We start from the raw sequence: 15,889 nt of genomic DNA, 5'->3' as shown, positions 1-15,889 counted from the left end.
TCACTTTGCAGTCATCATCTGAACAAACTCTTCGTAATTGATTTGGCCGTCACCATCAATGTCAGCTTCTCTGATCATTTCGTATATTTCTTCATCTGTTAGATCCTCCCCAAGGTTTTTCATAACCAGGTGAAGTTCCTCAGCACTGATGGATCCATTGCCATCCTTATCGAAAACCTTGAAGGCCTCGCGGATTTCTTCTTCACTGTCCATGTCCTTAATCCTCTTGACCATCAAGGTCAGGAATTCGGTGAAATCTACAATGCCATTGCTATCTGCGTCCACTTCATTGATCATGTCCTGTAGCTCTGCCTCTGATGGGTTTTGGCCCAAGGCTCTCATGACTGTCCCCAGCTCTTTAGAAGTAATGGTACCATCGCCATCCTTGTCGAATAAAGCAAAGGCTTCTCGGAATTCAGCTATTTGCTCAGGGGGCAGCTGGTCAGCCATTCTGGTGGTTTAAAATCGAGAATTAAAGATGAAGTGTGGACTGGCTAGCTAGAGATAATGATAAGTATATTTGTAATGCTTGGAATGGTGCAGCCCAGTCTCATGAGAAAGGTATGTGATGAAACAGGCCCCGCCTATTATGGGAGGGGCACACAGCAGAGGCTGATTTATAAATAGACCCAGCATACCACAGAGTTATTGTGCTGCTGCATGCCACCTCTTTCATTCATATCTCTCTTGGCATCAGACTGATGATATGGCTGACCAGTTCACTCAAGAACAAATTGCAGAATTCAAGGAGGCCTTCTCCGTGTTTGACAAAGATGGCGACGGTACCATTAGCACACAAGAGCTAGCCACTGTCATGAAATCCTTGGGGCAAACCCTAACGGACAAAGAGTTACAGGAAATGATCAACGAGGTGGATTCAGATGGGGACGGGACAATTGACTTCAATGAGTTCTTGACCATGATGGCTAAGAAAATGAAGGACACGGACACAGAAGAAGAAATCCGTGAGGCCTTTAAAGTATTTGACAAAGACGGCGACGGGTCCATCAGTGCAGCCGAACTGAGGCAGGTCATGAAGAACCTGGGGGAGAAATTAACAGACGAAGAAATTGACGCAATGATAAGAGAGGCCGACGCGGACGGAGATGGACAAGTGAACTATGAAGAATTTGTGCAGATGATGATCTCAAAGTAAAGCGCTCCCAGTTAGTCTTTTAGGACAGCCAGCAAATTATTTATTTTTCAAATCCTTTGGTTTGCAGAACATCGAGTAAGAAAAGCATTGCTAAATTTTGCACCATAATTGTATTCTTAGCTTTAAGGTGCAGGGCAATTTCCATTTTGTTCTGTATGTAATTGAGCAACCGTAAGGGTTATTATTAGTTTGAATATTTTACATGAGGATGAGCGCTTGGTGGTAAGCAGCTGCACTGTGGGGGCCGATAAAAGAGAAGCGGGGAAGAAACTGAAAAATGTTGACTTGTTCATATTTTACTGTGCCATTGTCCCTTATATAGAATGGCTACTGACTTTGAATATTATCCCTCTTAGTCTGTTATTTCTCCCACATACAGATGATGTTCATGTGGCATTAAACTGCGACAATTTGCTTCAATGTAGGTGTGTTCAGGAATGTGTCGTCTTTTTTGTTGATGTCCCATGCAGTGCTGTCCATCCGCAGCCCCTCTGAATGGATGGAACTGCTTTATTAAATAAGAGAATTGGGCTAATTTCACGCTTGTTAGAATTCCATGATAGACCACACTGAACTTTATCTTGGCATGTGATTGTTAAATGGTGTTGAGCAAAGTCAAGGACCTTCCTAGATTTTTGATATTCATTTCTGCTTGTAACCTTGTATCTGAAAAAAAAAAGAATGTTGTTACATTTTAACAATAAATCTTTCTACAAGTTAGTAAAATCACAAAATGTTTTAAAGTTTTCATGTTTCAGTGATCTGCGGTGGGCTGGCACCTTGCCCGGGGTTTGTTTCCTGCCTTGCGCCCTGTGTTGGCTGGGATTGGCTCCAGCAGACCCCCGTGACCTTCAATCAATTAATCAACATTTATTTATATAGCACATATTCATACAAAAAAAAATGTAGCTCAAAGTGCTTTACAAAATGAATAGAGAAATAGAAGACACAATAAAAAATAAACATAAGTCAACATTAATTAACATAGAATAAGAGTAAGGTCCGATGGCCAGGGTGGACAGAAAAAACAAAAAAAAAAACTCCAAAGGCTGGAGAAAAAAAAAATAACCTTGTGGTTAGGATGTAACGGGTTGGATAATGGATGGATGGATGGTCACGGGGGTCTGTTGGAGCCAATCCCAGCCAACAAAGGGCGCAAGGCAGGAAACAAACACCGGGCAGGGCGCCGGCATTTTAGGAAAATGCAAACCAATTTGAATCATCTCTCTGTAAGGAATAAAATTACCATATTGTCATCCATTATATTTGTAGATTAAATTGAGGTTAGCTGCCTGAAATAGAAGCCGCTTTGTGGTGTAAAGAAAAAAAAAAATGCATAAAATGTCTTTTTGTAGTGTGTTAACACCTTTACAGAGCAGTCAATCCAGTTACAAGTTAACCAATCTGAGCTTAATTGCTTACCTTACGCTGATTGATTGATTGATTGCCTTGAGATCAATGAGGTCCTGCTTTAAACATCCTGAGGAGGTCAAACTGTTCAGCAAATGCAACGCAACTCCCTGTCAATAAAACTGATTTTGAGCACAAATGAAGAAACAACCAAGTTTATACCTTCTTTAGTAACGCCTCTCCACAGTTTCCAGGACATTCAATTTTAGTTAATATTTGTGCAGCCTGCCAGTCTTGCCATTGAAATGTACCAGTGATTCATCACCTTGGGTGATAAGTTGGCTCAGTACTTAGCTCTGCTGCTTCTCAGAACCAAACTCAAGTTTAAAGTTCAAGGCTCATTTCATGTTGCTTGTGGTGCTATGAAATTAGTAAAGAATTAAATAAGTAAATACATCTCTCTCTCCCCCCCTCCTTACATGGGCAAAGCAGCGGGTTGTGGGGATGGTTAGACTCCATGTATATAAAATCAAACGTCAGTATGTCTGTCCGCTTTTCATGAAAGACGCACTTAACGGATTTAGATCGGGTTTTTTTCTGTAATTTGCTTAAACATTCCAGTTGGATTTTGTGACATCTCTCATCGCGCTAAGAATCATAGTTTACTTGCGGTGCTGATTTATTTCCGCGACTCCAAGACAGACGCAGCGGGCTGAGGGGAGGGGAGGGGGCGGGGTCATCCTCGGGGCGTGTACCTTACCTCAGCTTAGCTAGCGAATGAGAGAACTTTTTAAGGGATTTAGATCGGGGCTTTTTCTATAATTTGCTTGAACATTCCGGTTGATTTTACAACCTCTCTCATTGCGCTTTGTGTCATAGTTCACTTGCAGTAAGTTTTATTTGCGCAAATCCGAGAGAGGCACAGAGGCCTAGGAGAGGGGGGCCTGGCCCTTCTCACCCACTTGGGGTCTGCACCTTACCCCTGCTTAGCTGGCGAACGACAGAGCTACTTAACGGAATTAGATCGGATTTTTCTATAATTTGCTAGAATATTCTGGTTGATTTTACGACTTCTCTTGCAGAAGCCATATATTCGCGCTAATCCGAGACAGAGGTTGCAGGCCGAGGGAAGGGGGAAGCGTGAACATGGTGTCCTGTTTCACTTCTACGCGGGCGGAGCCGCGGGGCACGGCTAGTAAAGAAATAAACAAAATACATGCATTTCTTGTGATCATAAATGAATTTAAATGCATTATCATTGTAATTGCTAGCGCCCTGTCTAGGGATTGTTCCAGCCTTGTGCCTAATGATTTCTAGGAGCAGCTCCATCTTCCTCATGACTCTGCTCTGGATAAGTGGGTTAGCAGATTGATGGATGGATGAAAGGGTGAATATCATATTTTTTTGGTTAAATGCCCAAAATTTTAATGTTTAATCAGGTGGGTACTGCTAACATTGCCATGCGCCTTCATGTATTTAAGCATTACAGTATCTACCCTTCTCATTCTTTCAGAAAGTAGTGCATAATAGCAATCATTATATACACATATTGCATATAGTGTACTTATTCGCATATAATTGATGCAGTATATAAAAAAGCAGAATGCTTACTCGGGTTTTAAAGGCTAAGGAAAAAAGATTTTCAGACCCAATATAACAGGGAGGATGATTCCCAAACTACTGCAAAGGCATGGTCCCCTCTGAGCCGAAGTCCTGGCCAGCTTTTCTCAACCGGGGTTCCGGTTCCGCGAGACATCGCTAAGGGTTCCGTGAGAAATGGTAATGAATAGCAGTGGCAAATAAACACAGTTAAACAGTGGAAGAAAATAATGAAACGTCTCTAAAAGGAATAAATTCAAGTTCGCATTAGTTGTATTAACAGCCACTAGGATGTGCGGCAATGCTGTCTGTGCTTCAGTTATCAAACAGCAACTTACGGTCGTGTCGCTAATGAGTTGACTGGTGTTTGTTAATGCGAACTGGTTTCAAGCAAGAAACATGAGAAGTTCAGCCAGGCTCTTATCAATCCTATGTGTTTTCTAGCGTGCAGGTATGTATTCACTCATTAATATGAAAAGTTTGTATGTTTTCCCCACGACCCGTTTTCCAATGTATTTCTTTTGTTTTCTTTTCATTTAGGCCGTGTTTTTTAATTATTCGAACAACAGTTTGAGTATTCAAACTTCAAAATTGGCGTTTTTAAATACAGTTCGAGCTAATAAGCAAGCATGCGTTAAGTGCTATAGGGCAGGCGTTCGAAAACGATTTTAATGCTCCAAATCGCTAGGTGGCGCTGCTTGAGCACATACGAAATTTAAAATTACATTTTTTTTACTCGAGCATAATCCCAAAAGGGGTTGCACGGTGGCGCAGTAGATAGCTTCCCGGGTTCTCCCTGCGTGGACTTTGCATGTTCTCTCCACGTCTGAGTGGATTTACTCAGGGTGGATTTACTCAGGGTGCTCTGGTTTCCTCCCACAGTCCAAAGACATGCAGGTTAGGTGCATTGGTGATTCTAAATTGGCCCAAGTGTGTGTGTGTGTGCGTGCCTTGCGGTAGGCTGGCACCCTGCCCGGGGTTTGTTTCCTGCCTTGCGCCCTGTGTTGGCTGGGATTGGCTCCAGCAGACCCCCGTGACTTTGTAGTTAGGATATAGCGGGTTGGATAATGGATGGATAACCCCAAAAGTGTCCGGTTGTCGTGCTTTTCGCAGTTTTTTCGATATTGTTCTAGCTATTGTATAGTAATCAGTAGTCATTTTTATGTTGATATATAAGAATATGATAAAACTATTAACAATAATTATCGCAAAGTTATTAACTTGTTACTTTGAGGTTATGCTGACTAAGTCAGACGCAGTTACAGACGCACATCACGTCATGCGCGCACTGTTTTTAAATTTCATGGTTCGAACAAGTGTTCGGTTATATTGAATTTCTGTTCGAATACATTTCGTTCGTGCACTTTAAAAGCACGGCCTGCTTTAGTTTTATTAGTCTGTTTTATTTACCATCATCTTTTCATTTTTTTTTTAGTTTATAAAAATTTCTAACCATGAAAATGAGGCACAGGTTTCACGCTAGATAAGTAAATTTTATTAATCATATAGGTTTCAAGAATAACATTTCTTTGGCACTTACATTTGTTTACATGGCATTTTACTTTGATTTATCTTATTCTTTTGAAAATTGCAAATAGACGATTAGGTATAGCACTTATTATTATATTATGTTATACGTGTTTTCCTTATGATGGTACATGTGCACTAAACGGACGGCGCGGACGACTAGTACCCTTTTCTATTATCGTGACGCAAATCGGATTTTCGTCTATAACATTAGGCACCCAAAGGTGACATTGACATTAGGGACCTATAGACAGGTAGGTCAGTCTAATAATAACTTAAACTCCGAAAATTAAGCAACAGCCCAACACTAGAATAGGTAGGAAGTGCCGTCCGTGTCTTCTGTTATACACAAGTACCAAAAATACTATAATAATGATAAAATTATTATGTAGGAGTTCCCTAGAACATGCATATTATTTCAACGGATCCCCAAGGACATAAAGGTTGAGAAACACTGGTCTAGACCTTGGCACAACCAGTAACTTTTGGTCAGAAGTCCTCAGTGATTGTGAGGGGGAGAGCAAGGATCTAAGAGGGCCAGTAGGATAAGAGGAGACTTAAAAACAAACAGCATTTTCAAATAAGACCTATAGTTATCAGGAAGCTATTGAGGAGAGTCTGAAATTGGTGTCCTGTGGTTTCGTTTTCATGTGCCTGCTGGCAGTCTGGGCTAGCTGAAGACAGACGAGGGAGGGTGGACTGGTTTAACTCTTAGTGTATAGTGAGTTGGGATAGTCAAACCAAGAAGAGACGAACGCATGGATTAGTTTTTGAAAATGATCTGCAAATATGGGTGATAACTTTCTAATAACTTGCAGGTAGAAGTCCTTTTACTGTTGTTCATGGAGTCGGTCACAACGTATTGCTGAAGTTTCACAATACACCACTGGAAACAGCTGGCACGTTTTGGGATCATCACCCCCTTCCGCAGAGCAAAACTACAAATTATTCAGAAAATGTGTGCATACATTTTGGGCTAAATCTTCATTCAGTCTCCTAATTTACTTACGTTAAAGTTGCGTAATACTTTCTACTGCCAGATGAATAATTTAGATCAAGGTCGGCAACATAACGGCACGCGTGCCGAGCGGAACCATTTTCAATGGGACTCTGATTGAATTGAAATATAATTAAATTACAGCGCACGGATTCGCTCCCTCACCTACGTTTTGCGTATATAAATGGAAACCATGTGTTCAGTGCAGCTGTGGAACGTTAAAACCAACCTCTTGTTATTATATTTTGACTAGCCGTACCCCGTGACTTCGCCCACATAGTAATGAAACAGGACAAACTTTCAAAATCAATAGATGTTGGCACTGTATCTGATCGTGTTTAGCTCTGACGGGAGAGCGTTACCCGCCAGGGGAGAAAAGCACATGGCTGTGATATCTCTGGCAATCAGCAGGTACCCTCTAAAACATATGGAGCTCTAATCTCTCTCTCAAAAACGTCAAACGTTACTCCTTAACAATCTGTAGATGATAATGTCTGTTGAACAAACAGGTATCGCTAGCTAAGCAGAGTCAAGCTGCACTCCAACACGTGGTGAGACGTAGAACAACTCAAACAGAGGCTGGCGAGTGAATGAGGAAGGCCCCGCCCCCCTGCTCTCGACCCACAGCAACTCACTTGGATTTGCATAAATACATCAGTACCACAAGCAAAGGTACTTAGCGCTATGAGAGAAGTGGCAAAATCAACCGGAAAGTTCAAGCAAATTATAGAAAACAATCCGGTTTTAAGTAATTCTCTCGTCAAAAGCGGACAGACATCCAGACAGCACGCGCTTGGACCACGAAATTTTTAAAACCGTTTCTTAGCGAACACCTATGGGCCAAGGGTAACCTACATTCTAAATTTCAAGTCCCAAGTCCTCATGGTTCAGGAGATTTCATGATGAGTAAGTCAGTGGTATTTGGCTTATATATATACGAGGTGCGATCCAAAAGTTCCCGGAATGCATTTATTCTGCAGCCAGAAAGGTTTGGTTATATCAATCGCCGCTAGATAGCAGTTCAAGTTGTCCTTGAGAGCTGTTATCACGCGTTATAACGTCAGCGCAGTTGTTTTTCAAGTCGCAGTTCTCGTTTAAACTTCGGTTGTGTCTGTGAAGGGTTGTTCGTGAAAATGAGTGATTTGAAAGACCCAAAAAAGCTCGACAAGTTCACAGCAACACCAAGTCAATGCTCATTTGCTTCTTTGATGTGAAGGGTGTCATCCACAAGGAATTTGTGCCACAAGGACAGACGGTGAATGTTCTACAGGGATGTTCTAAGGCGTTTGCGAAATCGAATTCGCCGAACACCTCCTCAGATGTGGGCTGACAAGTCATTTCTTTTGCATCACGACAATGCACCAGCTCACACATCTCTGATTGTGCGTAAATTTTTGGCTTCTACAACGTTTACTGGCATTCCCCAACCTCCGTACTCCCCTAATTTAGCGCCGTCTTATTTTTTTTTTTTTATTTCCTAAAATGAAGATGAGGCTCAGGGGACGCAGATTTGAGACGGTGGAGGAAATCCAAGCGGTAACAACCGACGTCATAAACAAACTGACAAAAAACGACTTCCAGAGGTGCTTCGAAAGGTTGATATCTCGCTGGGATTGGTGTTATCAACTCAGCGGGTGATTATTTTGAAGGAAATGTTCACCATTACTTGTTATTTGGTGTGTATGCTTTTAAATAAATGCATTCCGGGAACTTTTGGATCGCACCTCGTATATACAAATATATATATATATATATATATATATATATATATATATATATATATATATATATATATATATATATATATATACATCCATTTTCTAACCCGCTAAATCCGAATACAGGGTCACGGGGGTCTGCTGGAGCCAATCCCAGCCAACACAGGGCACAAAGCAGGAACCAATCCTGGGCAGGGTGCCAACCCACCGCAGGACACACACAAACACACCCACACACACCAAGCACACACTAGGGCCAATTTAGAATCGCCAATCCACCTAACCTGCATGTCTTTGGATTGTGGGAGGAAACCGGAGTGCCCGGAGGAAACCCACGCAGACACGGGGAGAGCATGCAAACTCCACGCAGGGAAGTGAACCTAACTACGAGGCAGCAGCGCCACCGTGTCGCCCAAAAAGAAAAATATTTTAAAGAAAATAAAAATGACAACATTAAGTTTTATATGCAGAAAAATTCAAACAATTTACAATATTGAATAACACCTAAACACATTATGAAAATTAACAATAAAAACACAAATACATAAAAATATTTTTACATTCAGTGTGCAGATTTGTAAGTTTCAAATCAAAATAACGTTAAACAGGGATGTAGTGTAAAATACTTCACCCCCAAAACCACATACGCGATCCATTGTAATAAAGCAATCCTATTTTTGAAACACAAAGTGAGCCATTAAAGATGACTGATCAGCCACAAGTAAGGTTTTTATAACTTATTTAGAAATAAAATGTACTGAGAATACAAAATAGTATTTAATGTTTAAAAATGTCACTTTAAAAATATTTAAAACTAAAATCATTAACACAATGGTTTAATTAATGGTTTACTTGAATTCCTGTTATTTAAGAAGTGGTAACATCATTGATGAATAAACTGTCCATTCAATTGAGAAGTACTGTACGTTAGTGCTTTTTCTTTTTTCGGACTCTGCACCCACAGGAAAGGCGAGCAAAGCAAAGAAGTTGTCTCTAACTTTGACTTGAGACTCTTTGTGCCTAAACACAGAAGACCACAACTGTGTAATGTCAGCCAATATACATACTCCAAAGTACACTGTCTGGAGGATCAGATTGATAAATGTGAGGTACTTCCAGCGCCCCCCATATGTCTTTGCGCCCGGGTGTTTGGCCGTGATAGTCACGGAACAGTTCCTCCATACAGTGAACACGTACCAGCCGAAAAGGACAATATGAATAACAACGACTCGCAGCCCATTGATCCTGCCCGTAGACGCAGCCATCTTAGAAATGAGAGCGAAGCGCAACCTTCCAGCTGAACTGTTTTAAGAAATAACCTGCCTAGGCCAACACAACAGGACGTCTTCCTCTGCAACAGAAATAGTACAAGGCCTTACACATTTGAAAATCGCGGCGTGGATTCACGACAAAAGTGACATTTGCTCTAGAGCGCCTCTCTGCTGAGTAACGTAAACATCTCACGTTCCCGTAAAGTAACAACAAGCAGTATATATATATATATATATATATATATATATATATATATATATATATATATATATACAGGTCTGCGGAGGGCTGGCGCCCTGCCCGGGGTTTGTTTCCTGCCTTGCGCCCTGTGTTGGCTGGGATTGGCTCCAGTAGATCCCCGTGACCCTGTAATTAGGATATAACGGGTTGGAATGGATGGATGGGTATATACAGGTAAAATTCCATTACAACGAATATCTTTACAACGAAATTTTCATTACAATGAAGTATTTTTATGGTCCCGACAGCTTCCCCATATGACACGAGTCTATAGAAATCTCGTTACTACGAAGTACATTCAGCAGATACTTTCATTACAACAAAGTGGCCAAAAGACCTTGAAATGCCTGAATGAATCATCCATAGAGCAGTTAGTTCTGTGGCCGAGGCACAGTTGTGCCAAACAGAAACTTTGTCATTCTTTCTTTCTTTCTTCATACTGTTTTTTGTTTTTTTTTTGCCTTTTTTGTCTCCTGCTGTTTTCAGTGGTACCTTTTGCTTATTGCTCATCAACATTTGAAAAACATCCATTGGAACTGAGCTCATTGTCACCCTCCTATAGAAACGGCAGACACGAAAAAACGATAACAGTGCATATTTAAAAAAAAAAAAAACTGAAATTTTTTGCAGCTCTCGATTGCGGCAAAAAGAAAAAAGACGTTGCCAGTGAATTGGGAATTTCGCCATCGACACTGTCGATTTTCTTGAAAGATAGAGCAAAAAAAGGAGAAACATCTCGGGTTGCAAAAGTATGTGAACTGCTGCATTTGAAGACGTCGAAAAAGCCATTTTTATGTGGTTCAGTGATGCTCGTTCAAGAAACGTTCCTATTAATGCGGCACTCATTCAAGAAAATGTGAGGTTTGTAAACTCTCTTGGGACCTCCCCGAACTAGACAGCACACAGAAGAGCGTCCCGAAGTACGATCTCCGTGTTTGTACAGGGCAACAGCAGGCTCACAGGCTCCGCCAAAGTAAACAGAAAAGATCTCGATGGGTGATGCAAGGTTAGGAGCACGTACATTGTAAATGCAGATAACAGGATTACTTGGTCACTGATCTGGCCACGATCCTGCCTGACTGGTATAGCAGAGTGGCAGATCATGCTACAATAAATAACTGTACTGTTCCTGTTTCAAGCTGAATAAAGCTGGTTTTGCTAAAGTACTGAGACTAAGCCTCGTGTTTTGGGGTGCAAGGCAGAGACTTATAGCGCGATCCCGATCTTTTATGATTTGCTTCTGTGGAGCTTCACTGCAGCACTATGAACCTGATGTTGCCTTGCCCCAGCAACGGACAAACAATCTTCCACAGACACTGACTTTAGTGTGTCGTTCCCGTTGGGTGGGGGAGTGGGGGTCTCAAAAGAGTTCAGAAACCTCACAATATGAAGAAGAAATAATGATTTGGCTCCTGATTGATAACTGTGCTGCCCACAAAATGCTTCCACATTTAGATAATGTTCGCATTGAATTCCTCCCACCCAATTGCACGGCAGCGCTTCAGCCATTGGATTTGGGCATCATTAGCACCCTGAAAGTGTATTATCCCAAGGAAATGCTGAGAAAAATTCTCGTCAGCATAACTTGTAGGCAGGAGAAGATTAAAATTAACATGAAAGAAGCTATTGAAATGATTGCAAATGCCTGGATACAAGTTAAAGAAACCACAATAGTAACAAATACAGAATCTCGTTACAATTCAATTTTGTTACAATGAAATATTTTTTAGGTCCTTAGTTCGTTGTAACGGAATTTTATCTGTAGTTCTACGATAGAGATAGAGAGAGAGAGAGAGATATACGTACGCATCACTTCGATTTTCATGAAATTTAGTACACATGTTTCTCAATGGTCAACCAAAAATACTGCAGGATGAAATCAGCCCTAACCCATTCCTTTCTGGGTAGGGTGGGGGGTGATCTTACGGTCTTGTATGCATTTTATCATCTAGTTGACACTCGGAACGACCACCAGAGGGCGAACTGGAGGTGATTGCCAACATCTACTGTATATATATAATTCACTAAGGCAAGACAACCATGGAAAGCACGCCGGAAGGGGCATGGATTCATTAAGCCACCGACAAGTAAGACACCTATGGCGCACGCAGGAAGGAGCCACGCTGGAGGTGAATCGCCATATGCAGTGTGTAAAACGGTTTGCGAGGGGTATCCCATGGGATCCTTAAAACAATCCTTTACAACTGAGGTCAAAACACAATGAAGTAAGCAGTCTTTAGAAACCGAGTTTTCGGTTGTGACGCACGGCCGCATGCACCATAGCAAACTGTTTTACACGCTACATACAGCAATTCGCATCCGCGACAAACATGCGTCTTCTTAGATGTTCCTGCAGGAACACGGAAAGTCCACGTGAGTCACAGGTGCATCTGGACTGTGCAAAGACGACAACGACTCGAGTGACGAGTTGGAAGTGGGCACATGAGCCAGTTTTCAGTCACGGACGACTGTGTGTTGGTTCGTTCCGTGGATTGTTATAATGTTGCTTTTCTTGCTGATTTATTACATTACTGATTTTTCAAATGTTAATTTTCTCCCTGTGCTTAAAAATCATTAAAAAACCAGCCTGATTATGTGGCGTATGGTACGCCGCGGGTTGGCTAGTTCTTTATGTTTGAGCACCACTGCTCCCCTGTTTCTTTTGAAATAAAATAGAGTTGGCCATTTCCGAGCATCAACTGGATGATAACATACATACAAGACCGCAAGACAAGCACATTATTGAGTCTTCATTGTTTGTTAATTTATTTTTATTTTTTAAGTTGTGTATGTGTGTGTTTTAATTATATTTTTCTCAAACAATTAAAAAAACACTTTATTTCCCTCCCAGGCAACGCCGGGTATTTCAGCTATATTAGTTAGTAATACTTTTTTTCCCGTTCATGAAAAATGATTAAAGAAAAATCATTTGTCAAATACTTAAAAACTAATAAGTAAAAAATAAAATATATATATTTTTTAAGTTAAACGATTTTATTTACCTGCAGTGGGCTGGCGCCCTGCCCAGGGTTTGTTTCCTGCCTTGAGCCCTATGTTGGCTGGGACTGGCTCCAGCAGACCCCCATGACCCTGTAGTTCAGATATAGCAGGTTGGATAATGGATGAATGGATTTTATTTACTTTAGTTATAAATGTACTAGAAAGCAAAATATACAGTTTTCTTTAAGCACAATTTTCATGGTTATATGTGACTAAATAAAATTGTGGGCCACACATAAATTAGTTCATTCAACCATTTAATAGAATAGCTACTATCATCATAAAATATATAAAAAGAATTGTAATTCCCCACCATGCTAAACAAGTTTCAAAAATTGTTTGAATCAATTATAATATACAAAATATATTTTATTTTCCCCTTGAACTTTGCACATTTTTGCACCTTTTATTGGCTAACTAAAAAGATTACAATATGCAAGCTTTCGAGGCAACTCAGGCCCCTTCTTCAGGCAAGATGTAATCTAAAGGTGTCATTTTGCTTGGCTCTTCTCTGCATTCATAATGGCTAACACGGTACAACACCCTAGTACTACACACATTTTTGCACTAAATCGTCGGGCACACACAAATTAATTCATTCAATCGAGAGAAAAGCCAAGCAAAATGACACCTTTTATTGGCTAACTAAAAAGATTACAATATGCAAGCTTTCCAGGCAACTCAGGCCCCTTCTTCAGGCAAGATGTAATGCATCAATTAATAGAATAGCTACTTTCATCATAAAATATATTTAAAAAAACAATTCCCACCATGCTAAACACGTTTCAAAAACTGAATCAATTATAATGTATAAAATATATTTTATAATATACATAATATATTTTATTTGTCCCCCTGAACTTTGTGCCTTTTTGCACTAAATGTCGCCTAGAGTGTCACGTATTATCCTCTGCCTCATAGAAACTGAGCTCATGTAATAAGGCAGTTTTTTTATTGCTTGGGCACATCTGCTGATACAGAATCAAATATGTTTCTAGTGGAGCCGACTTTAAAATCCAGATACGTTACATTTCACCAAACAGTACATATGATTTGTATTCCATGTGAGGGCAGCAAATAAATTTGAAGGTGCCAAAAGGACCTTCACATTTTTCTGCTGAAGAGACCACAGTAAAGCTGAAGGCCCACTACTGCTGTATTATTCATTGGTCATGTACTCTTCCGCAAAAGAGAAGACTATATAAATAATTTTACAGAATTAAACACATGACGAAAGGTGTCAGTGAGAAACAATGCACATGAAATATTCCAAATATATTTGCTTTCTTCCATCTTGTCCACAATGTCTGAAACTAAGTATGGCACATGAGCTAACTTGCTCCTTTCTCCACTGCCACCCCTTCAGAAATGGTTGTTTCCCATTGGTAAGAGCAGGTGTGCCTCATTTCCTGTGAGACTTGGCAGTCTTGAACACGCACTCATCGTGATAAACATGATTTAAAGGGAGAGTCAGTCACTTGGCCTTCTGAACCACTACTGATAAATATGGCTGACCAGCTGAGCCCTGAACAGATTGCTGAATTCAAGGAAGCCTTCTCACTGTTTGACAAAGATGGCGATGGTACCATTACAACTCAAGAACTGGGCACTGTCATGAGATCCATGGGACAGGCCCCAACTGACAAAGAGTTACAGGAAATGATCAACGAAGTGGATTCAGATGGGAATGGAATAATTGACTTCAATGAGTTCTTGACCATGATGGCTAAGAAAATGAAGGATACGGATACAGAAGCGGAAATTCGTGAGGCCTTCAAAGTATTTGACAAGGACGGTGATGGGTCCATCAGTGCTGCTGAACTGCGGCAGGTCATGAAAAACCTGGGGGAGAAATTAACAGATGAGGAAATCGATGTAATGATCAGAGAGGCCGATGCTGATGGAGACGGACAAGTCAATTATGAGGAATTTCTACGGATGATGACTGCTAAGTAGTCAGTGCTAAAAAGGGTGATAATAAATGGATTTTCTGAAGTGAAATGTTGCTGTGGCAGTTATAAAATAGTGTATACTGTGCATAAAATGTGATACAGTGTGTACAGTACATCTTATGTAAAGGTTGATCTTTGTGGCTATCGAGAAAGAGGGGATAATGGCAGAGTGTCCAGTTTAATACCTGCACTGGTTACTTCTGCACATTCTTTCATTCGTTCTTAGTAATAACATTTTAGAAATTGTAAACAGTTATCTTCTTCTTTCAACCGCTTTTACTTACTTTTAATTACTTCAAGTAATTGCTGTAGATCATCATGACGCATTTAATTATCAATAATGGCAAATATCTGCTGTAAATTGTGCTGAATTTGGCAGCATTCAGTAAACCTATAAAAAAGTTAGCAGCATAGAGTATGAATGGAGGTCTGTATTAGAACAGAATTAATTAAACAACAGTTTCAAAATTTTAACTGGCATGGTTATTTCTTTTTAAGCTTGTTAAATATGGAGGTTACATTGGCAATGACATGGGATCCATTCCGTGATGTGCATTGTTAGGTTCGTCCGGTGACCTGTATGTGTGTGTGACAACGCCCTATAATGGGTTCCTGTCTTGCCCATTGTGTTACAAGAGTAGCCTGCAGATCCCTTGCTTCGGGAATGGGTTAAGCAGGTTTGATAAGAGGTAAGTGGTTATATTTGCTCCAGCAAAGGGCATAAACTTGCAGTTCTGTCTGTCCATCTTCTTAATATGTTTAGTGAATCAAAGGATTACAGAGAGCTTCTAGATGAGGGATGGACAAAGTCAGTCCGCAGTGGCCGCGGGTTTTTGTTCTAACCCGGTTACTTAATTAAAAATCAATCCTGATCAATAATTGAATTTCATGGCTGGTTAGTGCATTAACTCTGCTATGTCAGGTAATTCTCATATCCTAGATTTTCATCCTCTTTCTAAGGATATCATCCAAATGATTTGAAGTCTAAACCAGAGGAGTAATTCTCAGTCCTTCACTTTTTTCACTTCACTTTCCTTCCAAGTATTTCATTAAACCAAGTAGTCCATGATAAATACAT

At 40.5% G+C, this 15,889-nt stretch overlaps 2 protein-coding genes across 2 annotated transcripts; one reads left to right on the top strand and one right to left on the bottom strand.

Moving 5' to 3' along the window:
• On the bottom strand, positions 1-450 carry LOC120516565 (calmodulin-like). Its single transcript, XM_039738325.1, has one exon. It carries the CDS (start codon positions 448-450, stop codon positions 1-3), a length of 450 nt encoding a protein of 149 aa, XP_039594259.1.
• A 256-nt stretch (positions 451-706) lies between these two features.
• On the top strand, positions 707-14,815 carry LOC120516416 (calmodulin-like protein 12). The gene is given in 3 exon segments (XM_039738062.1): positions 707-1,166; positions 1,224-1,231; positions 14,324-14,815. Coding segments are annotated over 3 exon segments (960 nt in total).
• The last annotated feature ends 1,074 nt before the right edge of the window (positions 14,816-15,889 follow it).

The sequence above is a fragment of the Polypterus senegalus genome, chromosome 16, assembly GCF_016835505.1.
Source record: "Polypterus senegalus isolate Bchr_013 chromosome 16, ASM1683550v1, whole genome shotgun sequence".
Lineage (NCBI taxonomy): Eukaryota > Metazoa > Chordata > Cladistia > Polypteriformes > Polypteridae > Polypterus > Polypterus senegalus.
Note: the sequence above shows the minus strand (reverse complement) of the source record. Positions and strands in the feature narration are given on the sequence as shown.

Coding starts and splice junctions, on each gene's coding strand:
- LOC120516565 (XM_039738325.1), bottom strand. CDS start 450: ATGGCTGACCAGCTGCCCCCTGAGCAAATAGCTGAATTCCGAGAAGCC.